Source organism: Barbus barbus (assembly GCF_936440315.1).
Source record: "Barbus barbus genome assembly, chromosome: 22".
NCBI lineage: Eukaryota > Metazoa > Chordata > Actinopteri > Cypriniformes > Cyprinidae > Barbus > Barbus barbus.
In genome coordinates, this window is record NC_136750.1 from 21885865 (window position 1) to 21901580 (window position 15716).

At 36.6% G+C, this 15716-nt stretch overlaps 1 protein-coding gene across 1 annotated transcript; it reads left to right on the forward strand.

Annotated features, from left to right (window-relative positions):
• Window positions 1-10283: 10283 nt before the first annotated feature.
• LOC306888034 (alpha-1,3-mannosyl-glycoprotein 4-beta-N-acetylglucosaminyltransferase C-like) lies at window positions 10284-14019 on the forward strand (the record flags this gene model as incomplete). The annotated part of the gene is made up of 3 exons (XM_079446131.1): window positions 10284-10421; window positions 11242-11389; window positions 12869-14019. The coding sequence occupies exons 1-3, from the start codon at window positions 10293-10295 to the stop codon at window positions 14017-14019; spliced, it is 1428 nt and encodes a 475-aa protein (XP_079302257.1). The 5' UTR covers window positions 10284-10292.
• Window positions 14020-15716: the final 1697 nt, after the last annotated feature.

Genomic DNA, 15716 nt, shown 5'->3' on the forward strand with positions numbered 1-15716 from the left:
CTTGGGCCATCCAAGACGAGTTTGTTTCTTTATCAGAACAGATTTGGAGAAATTTAGCATTACATCACTTGCTCACCAATGGATCCTCTGCAGTAAATGGGTGCCGTCAGTTCAAAATGAGAGTTCAAACAACTGATAAAAGCATCACAATAATCTACAAGTAATCCACATGACTTTAGTCCATCAATTAATTTCTTGTTAAGTGAAATGCTGTGTATTTGTAAGTGATGTAATGCTATTTTTTTGCCAAATCTGTCGAAGAAAGAAACTCACTGACATCTTGAATGTCCTAAGAGTGAGTACATTTTCAAAAAATACAGTATGTTCAATTTTGGATACACTATTCTATACACTATACTAATTCTAAAAGGAATCAATATAAATGTATGATTTATGAATAAAAATGATGCATTATAATAATATAGTGATAATTGTGCTTAATTAATTTTTATGTTTGAGTGGTTTTGGAGTTAATAATAGAAGTTAAATCGGTAGCACTATAGGGACCAATTCTCACTATATAGTTGCTTATTAGCATGCCTATTATTAACATATTGGCTTTTAGTTCTTATAAAGCACATATTCTGCATGACCATATTCTATACCTATACCAATACCTAAACTTAACAACTACTTTAGTAACTTATAGCTTATAAGCATCAAATTAGGCGTTTATTGAGGCAAAAGTCATAGTTAATGGTGTTAATAGTGAGAATTGGACCTTAAAATAAAGTATGACCGTTAAATCTTTAGAAATTGATTGATTTATGGATTCATTCATACATTTATTTCTTGAAGAAGTTATTTTTATTCTTTGAGGACCAAAAAGCTTGGAATGAAATAGAAACTGAAAAATTAATCATGCAATCTTTCTTGCTCAGTAATGCAATTCTATTCAGTTCTTGCATGTTTGGGTCCTTTATTTAAGGAAACTGGCATGTGTAAACCATTATAGAATTTGCTTTGTATTCAGCATCAATCCAGCTCTTCACACAGCTTCCAAACTGAAGCTAAGCCACCTGTGCAGCTGGTGCCTGCAGCAGCCTGGACTGCGCCCAAATCCAAGCAGGGTGCTGGATTTATTCATACATCAAAACAGAGAGAAATTCGACAGATCCTCACAGTAAAGCACCACCATGGCTTCTGTGCAGGAGAGTCGCTAAAAATAGGCTGCCACCAAGACTTGGGATGGGGATATAGAGAAATATATTCTTTTATCTCACAGAAAGGTTTAAGTATGAATCTTCATGCAACACTGAGAGATGTCAGATGCTTTAGAGGAAAGTTTGAGACCTGGGTGTGAGGAAAGAGATCCTTCTTTGTGCTGCTATCAAGTTCTAGACAACAAGTTTATCGTGTGTTTACATATTGTCATTTGCACAGAAACAGAAATCCTACCTCAGCTCTCCCAGCCTGCTGCAAAGGAAAAAAAAAAATTATTTTGACTAAGCAGGGTTTAGCGAAAACTGTCTTGATATGTCTTGTCTACTTGAAAGAAAAGGGGGAAATGTGCATGTGGGTATGTGTGTGTTTGTGTGTTTTGTGTCTGACAGTGTCAGCAATAGTTGAACAATGTTTTTCATGTGTTTTAGTGAAGATTCTGCAGATACAAGCTTGCAAACTCTCCAGAGAACATCTTATGCCTTAAGAATGTGTTGATGAGCAAAACCGATGTCAGGAGGTGCCATTTCAGCAGACACGTACAAACGCTGGCATACGCACAGACATACGGCAGTCAGAGTATTGAGAAACGAAGATGTGCTGTGTTAATGCTACATAATAAAAGTATGCTGACATACTGCTAAATAAGATGGGAGTGTTTGTATATCAGCCATTTAGGTTTTGTTAATTAACAAAAAAAAATTTTTTTTATGTCTTTAACAGATGTTTTTCATTTCAAGCAAGCAGATTGCACTAAAGTTTACTAGGTTGCATTCAGAGTTTGGTTTAAACTGCTTACGTAAAATCAATTTGCTTTGTAATTGAAAACAGGATAAGATATTCAGAGTTTGGATTAAATTACTTGGAAGCAAGTTAGCTATATTCATGAGCAGAACTGTAAAATAGTGAGTATTAGTCAGTTTAAAATAGTTAAATGGGCAGAAAATAACTTTAAAGTATTTTTGTCATTGTCGTAATATAGCTGTTTCCATAACATTTATACATAATACATTTTATATAATATATTGTCATTATTAGATAAAATATATATTTTATATTATAATGATATAATGTAATATAATGATTTTTTAAATTATTATATAATTGTATTATATTTAATTATATTATTTACACAATATATTATTTACACAAATTATTTTTGTTCTAAATGGCACATGAGGAGAAAACAAACTAGATTAATCATATGTGACCATACAGTGCCCTCCAAAACTATTGGAACAGTAAAGACAAAATTGCTCTGTTGGCTGTGGAGTCAAGACATTTACAAATATGATTAAAAGATGAATATGAGACAAAACTACAGAATGTCACTGTAGTAGTGAGTGGGACGGGCCGAGAGCCGTGGGAGCGGAACGAGGCCGGTGGAGTGAATGATAATGACACCTGCACCACTCACCGATCTCGAGTCCCACGGAGGAGCTCTGGAAGGATAAAAGGAGGAGTGACGACAGTGGAAGACGAGAGAGGACCAGGCCTGGACTTTATTTTGTGTTTTGTGAGCGGCAGTCGTCCGTGAGGGGCTGCCGCTTTACTTTTGTGTTTGTTTATTTTGTTATTAAATTCTTGAATGTTTTCCGGTTACCGCCTCCTTCTTCCCGACCTACGAACTGTGTTACAGTCACATTTTATTATTGGGTGATTCAACACATAGATGTTTTACCAGCTAAGAAGTTCAGCACTTTTAGAGTTTCATCCCTCTATCTGATGTGAGCATAAGTATTGGAAAAGTTGCTTCACAGGTCTTTCTAAGTGATCAGCTGTATCCTGTTGCATTAATTCTTCAGATATTAAAAGCAGGGAATGTGTCGTATCAGTTATATCCATTACTTCTGCATTCTGAATCTTGCATTCGATGATGACACACACAAACCAGGATGAAGACGAGGGGCTGACTTTGAGAGAAAAGCAAGCAATTTGGATGCTAAAAGAAAAGAGGAAGTCAGTTACGCTATAGCAAAAACAAAGGGCATGGAGAAATCAAGAGTTTGGAAACCACCAGCGACACCAGCAACCAACAACGACCTGATCGGCTGAGAAAACAACAGTATTGATGAGACAAATCATAAAATCTGTGAAAATGAATCCTAAAAGACGTGACTCTAGAACAACTTCCAGAAAGCTGGGGTGATGCTCTGACAATTTACTGTCCTCAGGAGACTTTGACACAGAATTACAGATGCTACACAGCAAGATGCAAACCTCTGACCAGCACCAAAAATAGAAAGGCAAGATTAGAGTTTGCAACAAAGCACAAAGGTGAGCCAGAAGAGTTTTGGAACTGTGTTTACGGACCGATGAGACAAAGATTAACCTTTATCTAAGTGATGGGAAAGCAAAAATGTGGAGAAAAAAGGGAACTGCAATGATCCCAAGCATACAGCCTCATCTGTAAAGCATGGTGGAGGTGGTGTTGTGGCATGAGCATGCATGGCTGTCTCTGGAACAGCCCCTCTCAACTTTACTGATGACTTAATGTATGATGACAGTAGCAGAATGAATTTGGAAGTGTACAAAACCATCTTGCCTACCAATATTCAAGAAAATGCCTCCAGATTCATTGGGAAGTGCTTCATATTGCATCAGGACAATGACCCAAAACACCCTGCCAGTTCAGTCAAGGAATTTATAAGGGCAAAGAAATGGAAAGTCTTACATTGCCCACGTCAATCTCCAGATTTAAATCCGATTGAACATGAATTTCACCAGCTGGAGAGGAGAGTAAAGGCAGAAACTCCTCAAAACAAGCAACCATTGGAATTGGCTGCATTAAAGGCTTGGAAAAGCATTTCAAAGGATGAGAGCAAGAGTCTGGTGATGTCTATGAGTCACAGACTCACTGCTGTGATTGTGCGCAAGGGATCTGCAACTAAATAATAGCTTTTAATCTTTTATATTTGCCTTATGTTCAACTGTCCCAATACTTATGCTCACATCAATGAGTGGGATGAACTCTAAAAGTGCTGTTCTTTTTACTTGGTAAAACATATGGCAGCGGCTATTTGCACTCAGTGTAAATAGCGATATATGCTATTTACACTAATTGCAAATAGCAATAGATGCTATGTACACTTAGTGCAAATAGCGATAGATGCTATTTACACTAAGTGCAAATACATATATATAACATATATGTGTTGAGTTTTGTCTCATATTCATCTTTTAATAATATTTGCAAATGTCTTGACTCCACAGCCAACAATTTAGTCTTTACTGTTCCAATACTTATGTAGGGCACTGTATATAACCAAATCTTGGTCAGTTTATACATTTCTTAAAGTTGTATTTTGGGCTTGTAATACTACACTAGGCACTGGATTCATTTGTATGCAGTATTTAGTTATCTTTATTCTAATTTAGTAGTTTGTGGTAATAAGGGGTTAATAATAAGCTGTATAGAATCATAATTATAGCTTTTAATTGCACTTCTTTCTGATCATTTACAACTGCTAACAATTAATGGCATTGTTTAGTCAGTACCCTGGGCAGTTAAATGATTAATCAATGCATTCATATGAGCAGTTAATTACATTAGTCATAAATCATAACCTTTTATTTTCTACCACCACGAACATGATGAACCAGACATTTTTTTATTCTGAAGGGTTTTGATTGCACATTTTCCACAGAGATCTATGATCCTTCACATAATTGTATTTTATTTATTTATTTATTTAGTAAATAAGCCTAAGGGCAAATTTCAGTAAACAAGGCTGCAATGCACACAAATTGATTAACACAAAGAAATTATTTTAATTAACAAAAGTTCATTCACAGAACTGAGGCCCACAGTGTTCATCTAGAGGTGGTGTTTCTTATCGTCTGAAGCCGGTACTCTTTTTCTGCTTTTCAGCCCTTTTGTTGAAGAGAAAAATCTATTTAAGTGGCTGAAGCTCTGACACAAAGCAAGAGCAGAAAGCTGTAGAATCTGCTGGCTTAATTGATTATTTGCGCAGAGCTGTATATCAGCGAGGTGCAGCATACCCTTGGGAAATAATGTAAAACAGATAACAAGATCAAATGTGGAAGAATTGCTTTCTACTGCCAGCTTTATTAATCTGTTTCTCTCTTAGTCAAAATGGCTTTTTTTTCCCCTCTCCTCAGTGCAGGTTTTCACATTAAGGCAAGGTATGCCTCTGCGTCCCAAGTAGCATAAAAGCTACAGCTGAGGGAGATTTTATGAAGCTGTTTTGATTTGAAATAATATGGGTGGCTCATGATTTCAACATTAGCTTAGCATTTGAGCTGTGTGTGGCAGGGAAATTGAAAGGGTTTAGCTGCATTTTGGCTTGCTTAAGAATTAGAATTGGAATTATTCAGTGACATGCTTTAGAGACTTAATTTACTTTAAAACTGAGCTGTTAGGACATTAGCGGACTCAAACGTGCTTGTATTTTGGCCTTAAAGGATTAGGCTTGTGGAAAATACACAACACTCGCTTGCTTGCAGATTTACACCAGTGAAACAGCCACAGTACCCTCATGTACATGGCCTTGTAAGTTCACTCTTTATAGTCGAGATGCTGTGAGTGTTTGTATTAAATCCAAATCAAACCAAGTGCTCTCTAATTCCACATTCTCTCATAGTGCATTTACATAATAAAAATTGCATAGCAGTCTCACAATCTACTAGACATCCTTACTCAAACATCTCTCTAAGCCATTTCCAACTCTGTAAACTGATTTGTTTTTCTTATTCATGGGGTCTTGCGGCACATCAGACATGACTGTAATTGCCTTCCTCTCACCAGGGAGCTTCTTGTTTCTCATTCTGAAGTTTATTCTCTATTTCATGTCACCAAGGCAAAGCACCCTGGGAGAAATGACACTCCCTCCGTCACCAAAAGGAGAGTGAAAAGATAGGAACGGTGGATAAACATCTGCAGATGCGCAGCTCACAATGATGCCAGCACAATGCTCTCGCTTTAAAATGAATGGGTGTTTATAAGTACACTTCCTGTGAGTTTGGGAAAACTGTGGCAGTTCGCATTAGTGAACGCAGCGTAATGCACAAACAAGCTGATGTTAGTCAGAGGGACCATCTGGATTGCCTGTGTTTTTATGAAATCAACTCTTTGGATTACTCCACTCGTTCTCTAATTGAGCTGCTTCGTTTAGCACGCCGGTACCGCTCTAAATGGCCAGTTTATATTGACTGCTAAAAGGGCTGCTAGCCTCGGGAGGTGATGATCTACAGAGCGACAGGAAGTGGGAATGAACCTCAGGTTATTTACGTCAGCACTTCCTCAAATGAGACCTCTGCATAAGTGCGATCCTTGGCAGCTGTATGCAGCTCTGCGTCTGCCTGTAATTTCAACTCTTCCAGAATCAGACCCTGTCAGGTGTAATTACGCAACAGATGAAGGTACCAGGCTGGTGGTTTTCCCTTTTACAAACTAAATCTGTGGCTGTAGTCTGGGAGGAAATGCAATCATTATTAAATCTTTGTTTTTCTACCATTTTGAGGAGTTTTAGGTTACAGAGCTCAGAATTGATTTTTTTGTGTATGTCAACAAGCTCCGCTCTCTGCATCCATGAAAGGAGGAGGGATAATGTCAGCTCAGCTTAATACATTTCTAATGGATGTTTTATTTTCAGCCTGAGGGTGCGTCTGAAGTGTTTGGACGCTTGGAGATTTGAGGGGGTGGAAGAATACCTGGGAAATACAGCCAGTTTTGCAACAAGATATTTGGAAACATTTATAATGCCATTTTAACTGTCTGCTTGGTTCGAGAAAACATTTTCGTATGAGCTCACTTTTCTCGTCCTCCGAGGCTGTAAATGGTTGTGCAAGGTATGCTAATGAAATTAGGGAAAATTCACCAAACATGAAATTATTCTGTCATCATTTACTCTAATGTTGTTCTAAAATCTGTATGACTTTCTTTATTTTGTTGAACAGAGAAGAATATTTTGAATAAAGGCTGTTTTTTGTTGTTGTTTTTTTTTAATGAAAGTCAATGGGCTCTTCAGTTGTTCAGTAGACCCAATATTCTTCAAAATATCTCCATTTGTGTTCTGCATAAGAAAAATAAGACATGAGGGTGAGTAAATGAGGATTTTTTTAGGGTGGGGGGGTTGTCAACTATCATTATAATTCACCTCCTGCTACTATTAGTTATTAAGTGAAGTGAAGTGAAGTGAAGTGACATACGGCCAAGTATGGTGACCCATACTCGGAATTCGTGCTCTGCATTTAACCCATCCAAAGTGCACACACACAGCAGTGAACACACACACACCCGGAGCAGTGGGCAGCCATTTATGCTGCGGCGCCCGGGGAGCAGTTAGGGGTTCGGTGCCTTGCTCAAGGGCACCTCAGTCATGGTATTGAGGGTGGAGAGAGCGCTGGACATTCACTCCCCCACCTACAATCCCTGCTGGCCCGAGACTCGAACCCACAACCTTTGGATTACGAGTCCGACTCTCTAACCATTAGGCCACGACTTCCCACTTCCCACCTCCCATTAACTCAGCCTCACTGTGTTTTAGCATTCATATCACCATCCATAACAAAAAACTTTAATTAAAATCAGAAATTTTTCATATGATCATATCAGGTTGGTTTGCAAGGTAAAGTTTTAGAATTAGGTTCCATTTGATGTTATGCAAATCCATCAGTGGTCTGTTAGTGGGCTGCTCTGGTTCTCCTCACTTCACCGCCAGTGGAGGATGAAGCAGGTTTTCAGTCTGAATCAATCCAACATTGCTATTATGCTGCATTAACATTACATGAATCCACCTGCATGTATCAAAATGCAAAATGGTTTGAACTGGAAAATTTAAAAGCCAGCCACTTGTGTAATTAAATGCCCAAGAAAATGAAATGTGCAGTACAACTATCAGTTTGGCAACATGATTTTTCTGTCTACATTCTGTTGTTTTATAATCCATTGGTTTAAGAAGGGTTAAATGTTCTATTGGTATACATATGGTATTTGTACAAAAAATTCCAAGAATGCAGTGTGTTGTGTACGAATGCATAGCATTTTCTTGTGCCTTGATTAAAAGTTTCTGTCATTTTACATTTTTTTAAATGAAATGTTTATGAAAGAAGTCTCTTAAGCTCACCAAAGCTGCATTTATTTATTTGTCAAAATACAGTGAATTGTATATTGTTAAATATTATTACAATTTAAAATAACTGCTTCTATTGGAATATATTTTAAAATGTAATTTATCCCTGTGATACAAAGCTGAATTTTCAGCTGCGATTACTCCTCTCTTCAGTCTCACTTGATCCTTCAAATATAATTTTAATATGCTGATTTGCTGTTCAAGAAGAGAGTTTGTAGCATTTACTGTTTACTGTCTATTTAATGTCACTTTTGATAAATTTAATGCATTCTTGCTATATTTAAGTATTAATTTAATTAAAAAATACCCCAGAGCATTAATTGGTAGTGTATAAAACCACACATGTAGTCTCAATGTGTTCACTGCTTTTTAAGTACAAGCATGAGCTCACAGAATATTGGGTTGACAATCCCCAGTTGAAACAGGTCGGCGGTGGGCAGAATCAATACGCATCTGGTCATGGAATCGGCTGTAAAGTTATTTTGTATTCCATTAGTGGTCTAAGGTGCTTAGCAGGAGCCATCAAAAAGGCTGATACACGTAAGGCTTCCAAAACACTTGCGTCCTTCTTTCTATTCTTGGATTACTCTGTGTAATTTGAGGTCAGAAATAAAAGAACGCCTGGGGCCTATTTTATGCACATAGCTGAAACATTTTTTTTCTTCTGTTTCAAAGACAATCACTCCAACGATGCATCATCAGATGAAGATAGCTGTAATTGAAATGCCATTTTGCAGTATAGCTTCTTAAGAACCATTCAAGTACTTGACGCACAAACCTCAAAAAGAGCAACACAAAAGGACTTAAAGGCCCAGAGTACATACTTTGCTAATGCCTGGTGAGCAAGGTCGGGATATTAACCTCACAGCGTGTTCTTCTGCTGAAGTCTGTATTATACCTACATCGTAGTCGGGTTAATTACTGGGCTTAGAGGCACACAAGCCTGCTGCTTATTTTTAGAGTGACCTTATAGTGAATGCCCTGTCTTATATACAAAAAGAAGTGCTTCTCTGATTGCTGCACAACCAGAAATTGGTGGCAGTTCCTCCTGAATAATAAAGACATGATAATTTTAGTGAGCTGCATTTTAATTTTGACTGTAGAAATATTTTTATTTAAAAAGACTTATTTGATGTGGATTTAGCCAGGAAACTATACTTAAGAAATATACTTCTATCGGGTTTATGCAAATTCTGAATTAAAGAACTGTCTCATATTCAGTTGAATTTGAATTGGCCAAACACCACAGGAAGCTGGATTGGAATGACAGGAAGAGGAGTTTACTGAATTGCAAATCAGCAAAGCATTCTGAGAAATGCCTGGTCTACAAAAAAATTTATTAAATATGATAAGCTGTCAGTCATCCAATCTGTCTGTCTGTCTGTCTTCAAGGCTTTTTAAAATCTTTTAAAACTTTCACAATTTATCAAGCCTGTACTTTGCATTTCACTTTGTTTTTCTATTAAAACAAAACAAACTTTGTTATATGAATTACGTTGAATTAGTTTATTTTGATATTTTTTCCTTAAATTTAAATTTCATACTTGAATGTCCTCCTTCCTTCCTTCCTTCCTTCCTTCCTTCATTATATTCAAATTCAAAATTCATCCCTGAATTTCAGTTAATTTTAGTATTACTTAAATTCAAATTTGATCTTTTCATCATGTTTCATACCTTAGCTCAAATTCAATTCAAATTCAGGAATTTAACTGGAATTTCAAAAGCATTTTCAATTCAGTTTTGAATGGTGCACAGTCCTGATTTCACTATTTTTAACCCTTTGATTGCTTGATTGATTGATTGCTTGATTGATTGATTGATTGATTTATTGTCTTTTACTTTTTTCCTTTTGGTTTTGTTTTACTTTATATGAGACGATTATGACCGTCAAGCTCCAAAAAGCACAAGAAAATGACTATATGTTGTCTGTATTTCAGCTCTTGCCCTTTGTCTATCACGTTTCGCATATTATTGATACATCCTGATGTAGTATTTTCTCTTTGTTTTCTATCAGATCACACCGGCAGTGTTTCCATCATGAGACTGGTGTTGAAGTACCTGGACAAGATGAGGTGTTTCCGGAAACGTTCCACCATTCCTTTTCTGGTGGCTCTTATTACCTTCCTGCTCTTCATAAACCTCTACATCGAGGATGGCTATGTGCTGGTGAGTTTGTTTACCTGTTAAAATCCAGCAGGTCAATTTATTTACAACATCAGTGGAGCAGATAACAAGACAGTAGTGGGCTTCACAACAACTTGACTAGTGTTGTTGCATGTGATTTAGCATTAATTATCTCTGTGCTGAAAAGTTATTTTGTTTATATCCTTTAATTACCAAATGTTGCGTGTAAGACTGCCGGTGCTGTGTTGTGCATGTATAATTATCAGAGCTCACGCTGCAGCCTATTTAAAATTTCATGATGTAGAGGCAGTCCAAATGCAAGAGACACATTTATTATTCATGAGGCCAACTTTATGATCAAAACTTTGTGATCATAACATGTCGCGTGTGTTTGTCTGTTGAATTATTAAAAAGTTGTACCCATTTTGACTAAGTGACTATTCTAAATAGCCCCCATTTAATTGAAAAACAAACACCGTCACAGCCAGCAAAAAAAACTATTATAGTGCGAACAGTTCATGTGTGGTAAAAGACATTGAAATATAGCACTGATGCCATCATTTAATACAAGATAATTTATTTAAAAAGTTGAGTGAGTAATATTGTGTGTACAATTAATTATTCAAAGGCCATCATTTACATTTAATGAGATTATACAAGAGTGTGCAAGAATATTGCCAAATCTAAAAATAACGACCTGGCTGCAGTGCTTAAACTTAAAGATGCGAAAGGAGTCTTAGCATTTCATGTCCATATATTCTGGAGACTCTTTCTAGCTTTAGGAATGCTGTGACAAACTTTGACTTACTTTATACTTGTGACAAACTTTAGAATTGTCTGTCTTGGATGTCATGTGTTTCAGGAGGAAGACAAACATCAGTTACGAGAAACCTCAATGCATCCGCTGAACTCAGAGCGATATGTTCATACCTTTAAAGATATCACCAATTTCTCTGGAACGATCAATGTGACTTATCGGTACCTCGCTGGAACACCTTTACCTCGAAAGAGTAAGACTGCTGTCCTTTGTACACATTAGTATTAGCAGTACACACATGGTTTAACAAATTCTAAACAAATAAGTAAAAAAATAATGTTCAATATGCAAAACTGCACGACTCTATTATTTATGATCTAGCATTTCAAGTTGCGCATTAATGTATTTATTTGCCTTCTTCTGTATGTGTATGTATAGTCACACACACACACACACACACACACACACACACATATACCCCTATACATACAGAATGCAAAAAAAAGAATAAATGCACAATTCAAAATGCAAGATCATGGGCCTCATTTATAAAATGTTGCACAGAAACCATCCTAAATTTGATCTTACAGTCATCTCTCAAATATGCATATGTGTGATTCATAGAATAAACGTACGCACAGAAAACACACGTACGCCTCTCTTTCATATGTGAGATCTATGAATCACAAATTATACTGAAGTTGCACGCAACTGAATTGTTTCAGCTCTCTGCCTGGTAAACGACTCCAAATTTATGTCATTAACATAAAAGATCACCAGTCATCATCCAAATTCTTTCATTTAGAACAGCGAATTGCAAGAACAGCTCACATTTTCAAAAACCTGCAGTACTCTGACTAGAAAAAGTGTGTTCATCTGCTCAGACCCTGATGTGACGCTAAGCACTTTTCCATGTCAAAGGCAGTTTTTACAAATATGAGCATTGGCATGGATTTAAGTGCACACACACACTTTAAGATCAAATCTAAGAATAAGCACACTTTATAAATGAGGCCCCACATGTCTAGATCAAGTTTCATTAAAAATGCTTTTCTTAAGTGTCGAAAAAAATTTTAAAAGTAAAAAGTTCTGAACATCCATAAATTAAAATTAATACTTTTATTAAATTAGCAAATAGCTTGTTCTTGCTTTAAGGTCTAGTGAGATTTATGTATAAATATGAAAAAAAAATTGCCAATGAGTTAAGAACTTTATTTTATTTTATCCTAAAACAACTTTTTTTATTTTACGTCATTTTGGGTTACACTTTATTTTGATAGTCCACTTTGGACATTCTACTAACTATAAGTAACTTTGTAACTACATGTCAACTAATTCTCATTAATTTGCAACTACATATCTACTAACTCTCAGAGTAGACTGTTAGGTTAGGTTTAGGGTTAGTAGAATAAGTTGACATAGGCTACTTGTAAAGTTTCTCATAGTCAGTATATTGTGGACCCATCAAAATAAAGTGTTAGAAGATATTAAGCAGACAGTCTACTAATGCTCTAATGACTGCTAGTTGACATGTAGTTGAAAAGTTACTTACTGTTAGTAGAATGTCTAAAGTGGACTATCGAAATAAAGTGTTACCTAATTTTGCTTCAGTTATATGTCTCTTGTTTTTTTTTACACAGTCTATTCTATAGTATTCACCGTGTAGACAAGGTGTCAGATGAGTTCAAGGCATACATTCTCTTACTCCATGATTTTTCATGTTCTTTTGCAGAGTATCTCACCATTGGATTGTCATCTGTGAAAAGAAAACGAGGAAACTACCTGCTGGAAACCATCAAGTCCATTTTTGACCAATCAAGCTACGAGGAGCTCAAAGAGATTGTTGTGGTTGTCCACTTGGCAGACTTTGACCTGGCATGGTGCGAGAGCCTAGTTCAGGAAATCTCAAGGAAGTTTGGCCACCATATCATTGCAGGACGGCTGCTAGTTATCCATGCACCTGAGGAGTACTACCCATCCCTGGATGGGCTGAAGAGAAATTACAATGATCCAGAGGATAGAGTACGCTTCCGTTCCAAACAGAATGTAGATTACGCGTTCCTTCTCAACTTCTGCACCAACCTGTCAGACTTCTACATGATGTTGGAGGATGATGTGCGCTGTTCTCGAAACTTCCTCACCGCCCTGAAGAAAGTGGTGGCATCTAGGGAGGGATCGTATTGGGTGATGCTGGAATTTTCTAAACTGGGCTACATAGGGAAGCTGTACCATTCGCGAGACCTTCCCAGACTTGCCCATTTCCTGCTCATGTTCTATCAGGAGATGCCTTGCGATTGGCTTCTTATCCATTTCCGAGGTCTACTGGCCCAGAAGGATCCAATTCGCTTCAAGCCTTCCCTTTTCCAACACATGGGCTACTATTCCTCCTATAAGGGGGCAGAAAACAAACTTAAGGATGATGACTTTGAGGAAGACTCCCTTGATATCCCAGACAACCCACCTGCCAGTTTGTATACAAACATAAATGTATTTGAGAGCTATGATGCTGCCAAAGCTTACAGTAGCGTGGATGAGTACTTTTGGGGCAAGGCTCCGTCCACTGGGGACTTTTATGTAATAGTGTTCAACAAGGCAACAAAAATCAGCAAAATCAAGATCATCACAGGAACGGATGATCGGCAGAATGATATTTTGCATCACGGAGCTCTGGAAGTAGGGGAGAAATTAGTAGGAACCAAAAAGGGAAGGCAGTGCTCCTCCTATATAACTTTAGGGGAGTTTAAAAATGGAAACATTGAGGTTCATGATGTGGACCACAAGATAGCATTTGATATTGAGTGTGTTCGCATTGTGGTAACGGCAAGTCAGAAAGAATGGCTTATTATTAGAAGCATAAGCCTCTGGACTACACAAGGTCAATGAGAACTTTTTTGAAACGTAGCTAAAGGCACAAGTATCTGTTTATTTATCTATTTATTTATTTCTGCTATTTCTAAATAATTTATTCACCTGAGAAATCTTTATTTATTCAAATTTATTCATTTATTCAGACTAATGTAAAGGCAGTACAAGATTTCACACATGAGGCATTTCAGCTAATTCTGACCAACTATTCAGACAATAAAGATTTTTTTAATATATAAATACATTTAGAGTACATATTTGTCAAGTCAAGTCTGTATTTTATTTGTATAGCGCTTTTAACAATTCAAATTGTGTCATTAAATCATTTTTTTTTGTCCCTTATATTCAGCCCAGACCCATCTATGTGTGAAACTATATATATATATATATATATATATATACGTATATATATGCACACACACACACACACACACACAATTTTATTAAAAGTTTTTCTAGCTTGAAGCAGAGGTCTGGTTAGGTTTGTGTTTAAAAAAATATATTTGCCAGTTAAGAAAAATACACTTAAATCAAAAAGTTCCTGAAAATCAACTCTTAATATCTTGCATAATTTTGCTTTTAAGTAAATGTGTCCTGGTTTTAAAAATGTTTATATTTGTATTAAGAAAATATTATTCACAGTGTAGCTGTTTTCCATATTTCAACAGACAGACATATTCTATTATAGTCATTGAAAAAGTAGCTTGAAGCTGAATTGTAAACACTTCGGTTAAGTTATTTTGTTGGTTTGTTTACTTTTTTCTTCTATACCTCTAAAATATTTGCTTATCCTGCTCTCCTTTCCGCCAACACAGGGTCAATATTGCCTTGAATATACAATGTATTGTGGCATGAATCTACTCAGTAACATTTCATACTGTCTCCCCACTGAATGATAACAAAAAAAAATGTTATTCAATCAACCTGTGGCCAAAAGGGTTTCTTTAGTGTAGTTCTGTTTTTTTTTGTGCATTTCTTCAGAGGCATGGAACAATGTGGCTATTCGCCCATCTTCTGAAGTGTTGTGATTGGACAGTACAGTGACAAATGAGGTAAACCTCCTTCCCCTTTCCAGTATTTTCCTCCTATATTTTGCTCAGCGCAATTTTACCAGGGTAAATTGGATTTTGTTTGGCTCATTCCCCTATAAAATTACACCAGCAACAACCACCCTAGTGCAGACCATTCTCACAGCAAACCCCTGGCTGGAATTGTTGACCGCTCCATCTAAATGCAGTTTTGTGTCTTTGTGTGAGAGTATGCACTATAGACCATATCTGTCACTATTTGTTTACTCTTTGTTTACCCAAATGACTTTGTCACAAGATGTTTTGAGAGACATTAAAACTTGGTTTCGCAACCATCTAATTACTCCGTTAGACTGAAAATGTCACATGAAAAATGCAATAATAAGACAACTGTTTACATGACTCTGTAATGTTGCAGAATGTGTTTATCTCCTGTTTTTCTTTCTTTATTTCGAGAAAAGGCATTTTTCTTCCCCATTTTCTTTGGTCTTCTTCATGTTATTATCATACTGCAGTTTATACGTGTGTAGTAGTTCATATAGCATCATAAAAATAACCTGTACTTTGCATGATTTTTGCAGTTGTCTTTGCCAACACCCAAAATACATAATTGACGTTGCATTAAGAGGTACATTGCGCCAACATATGTCAAAAGTTAACTTTTTCCATAGTTATCAAGAACCCATT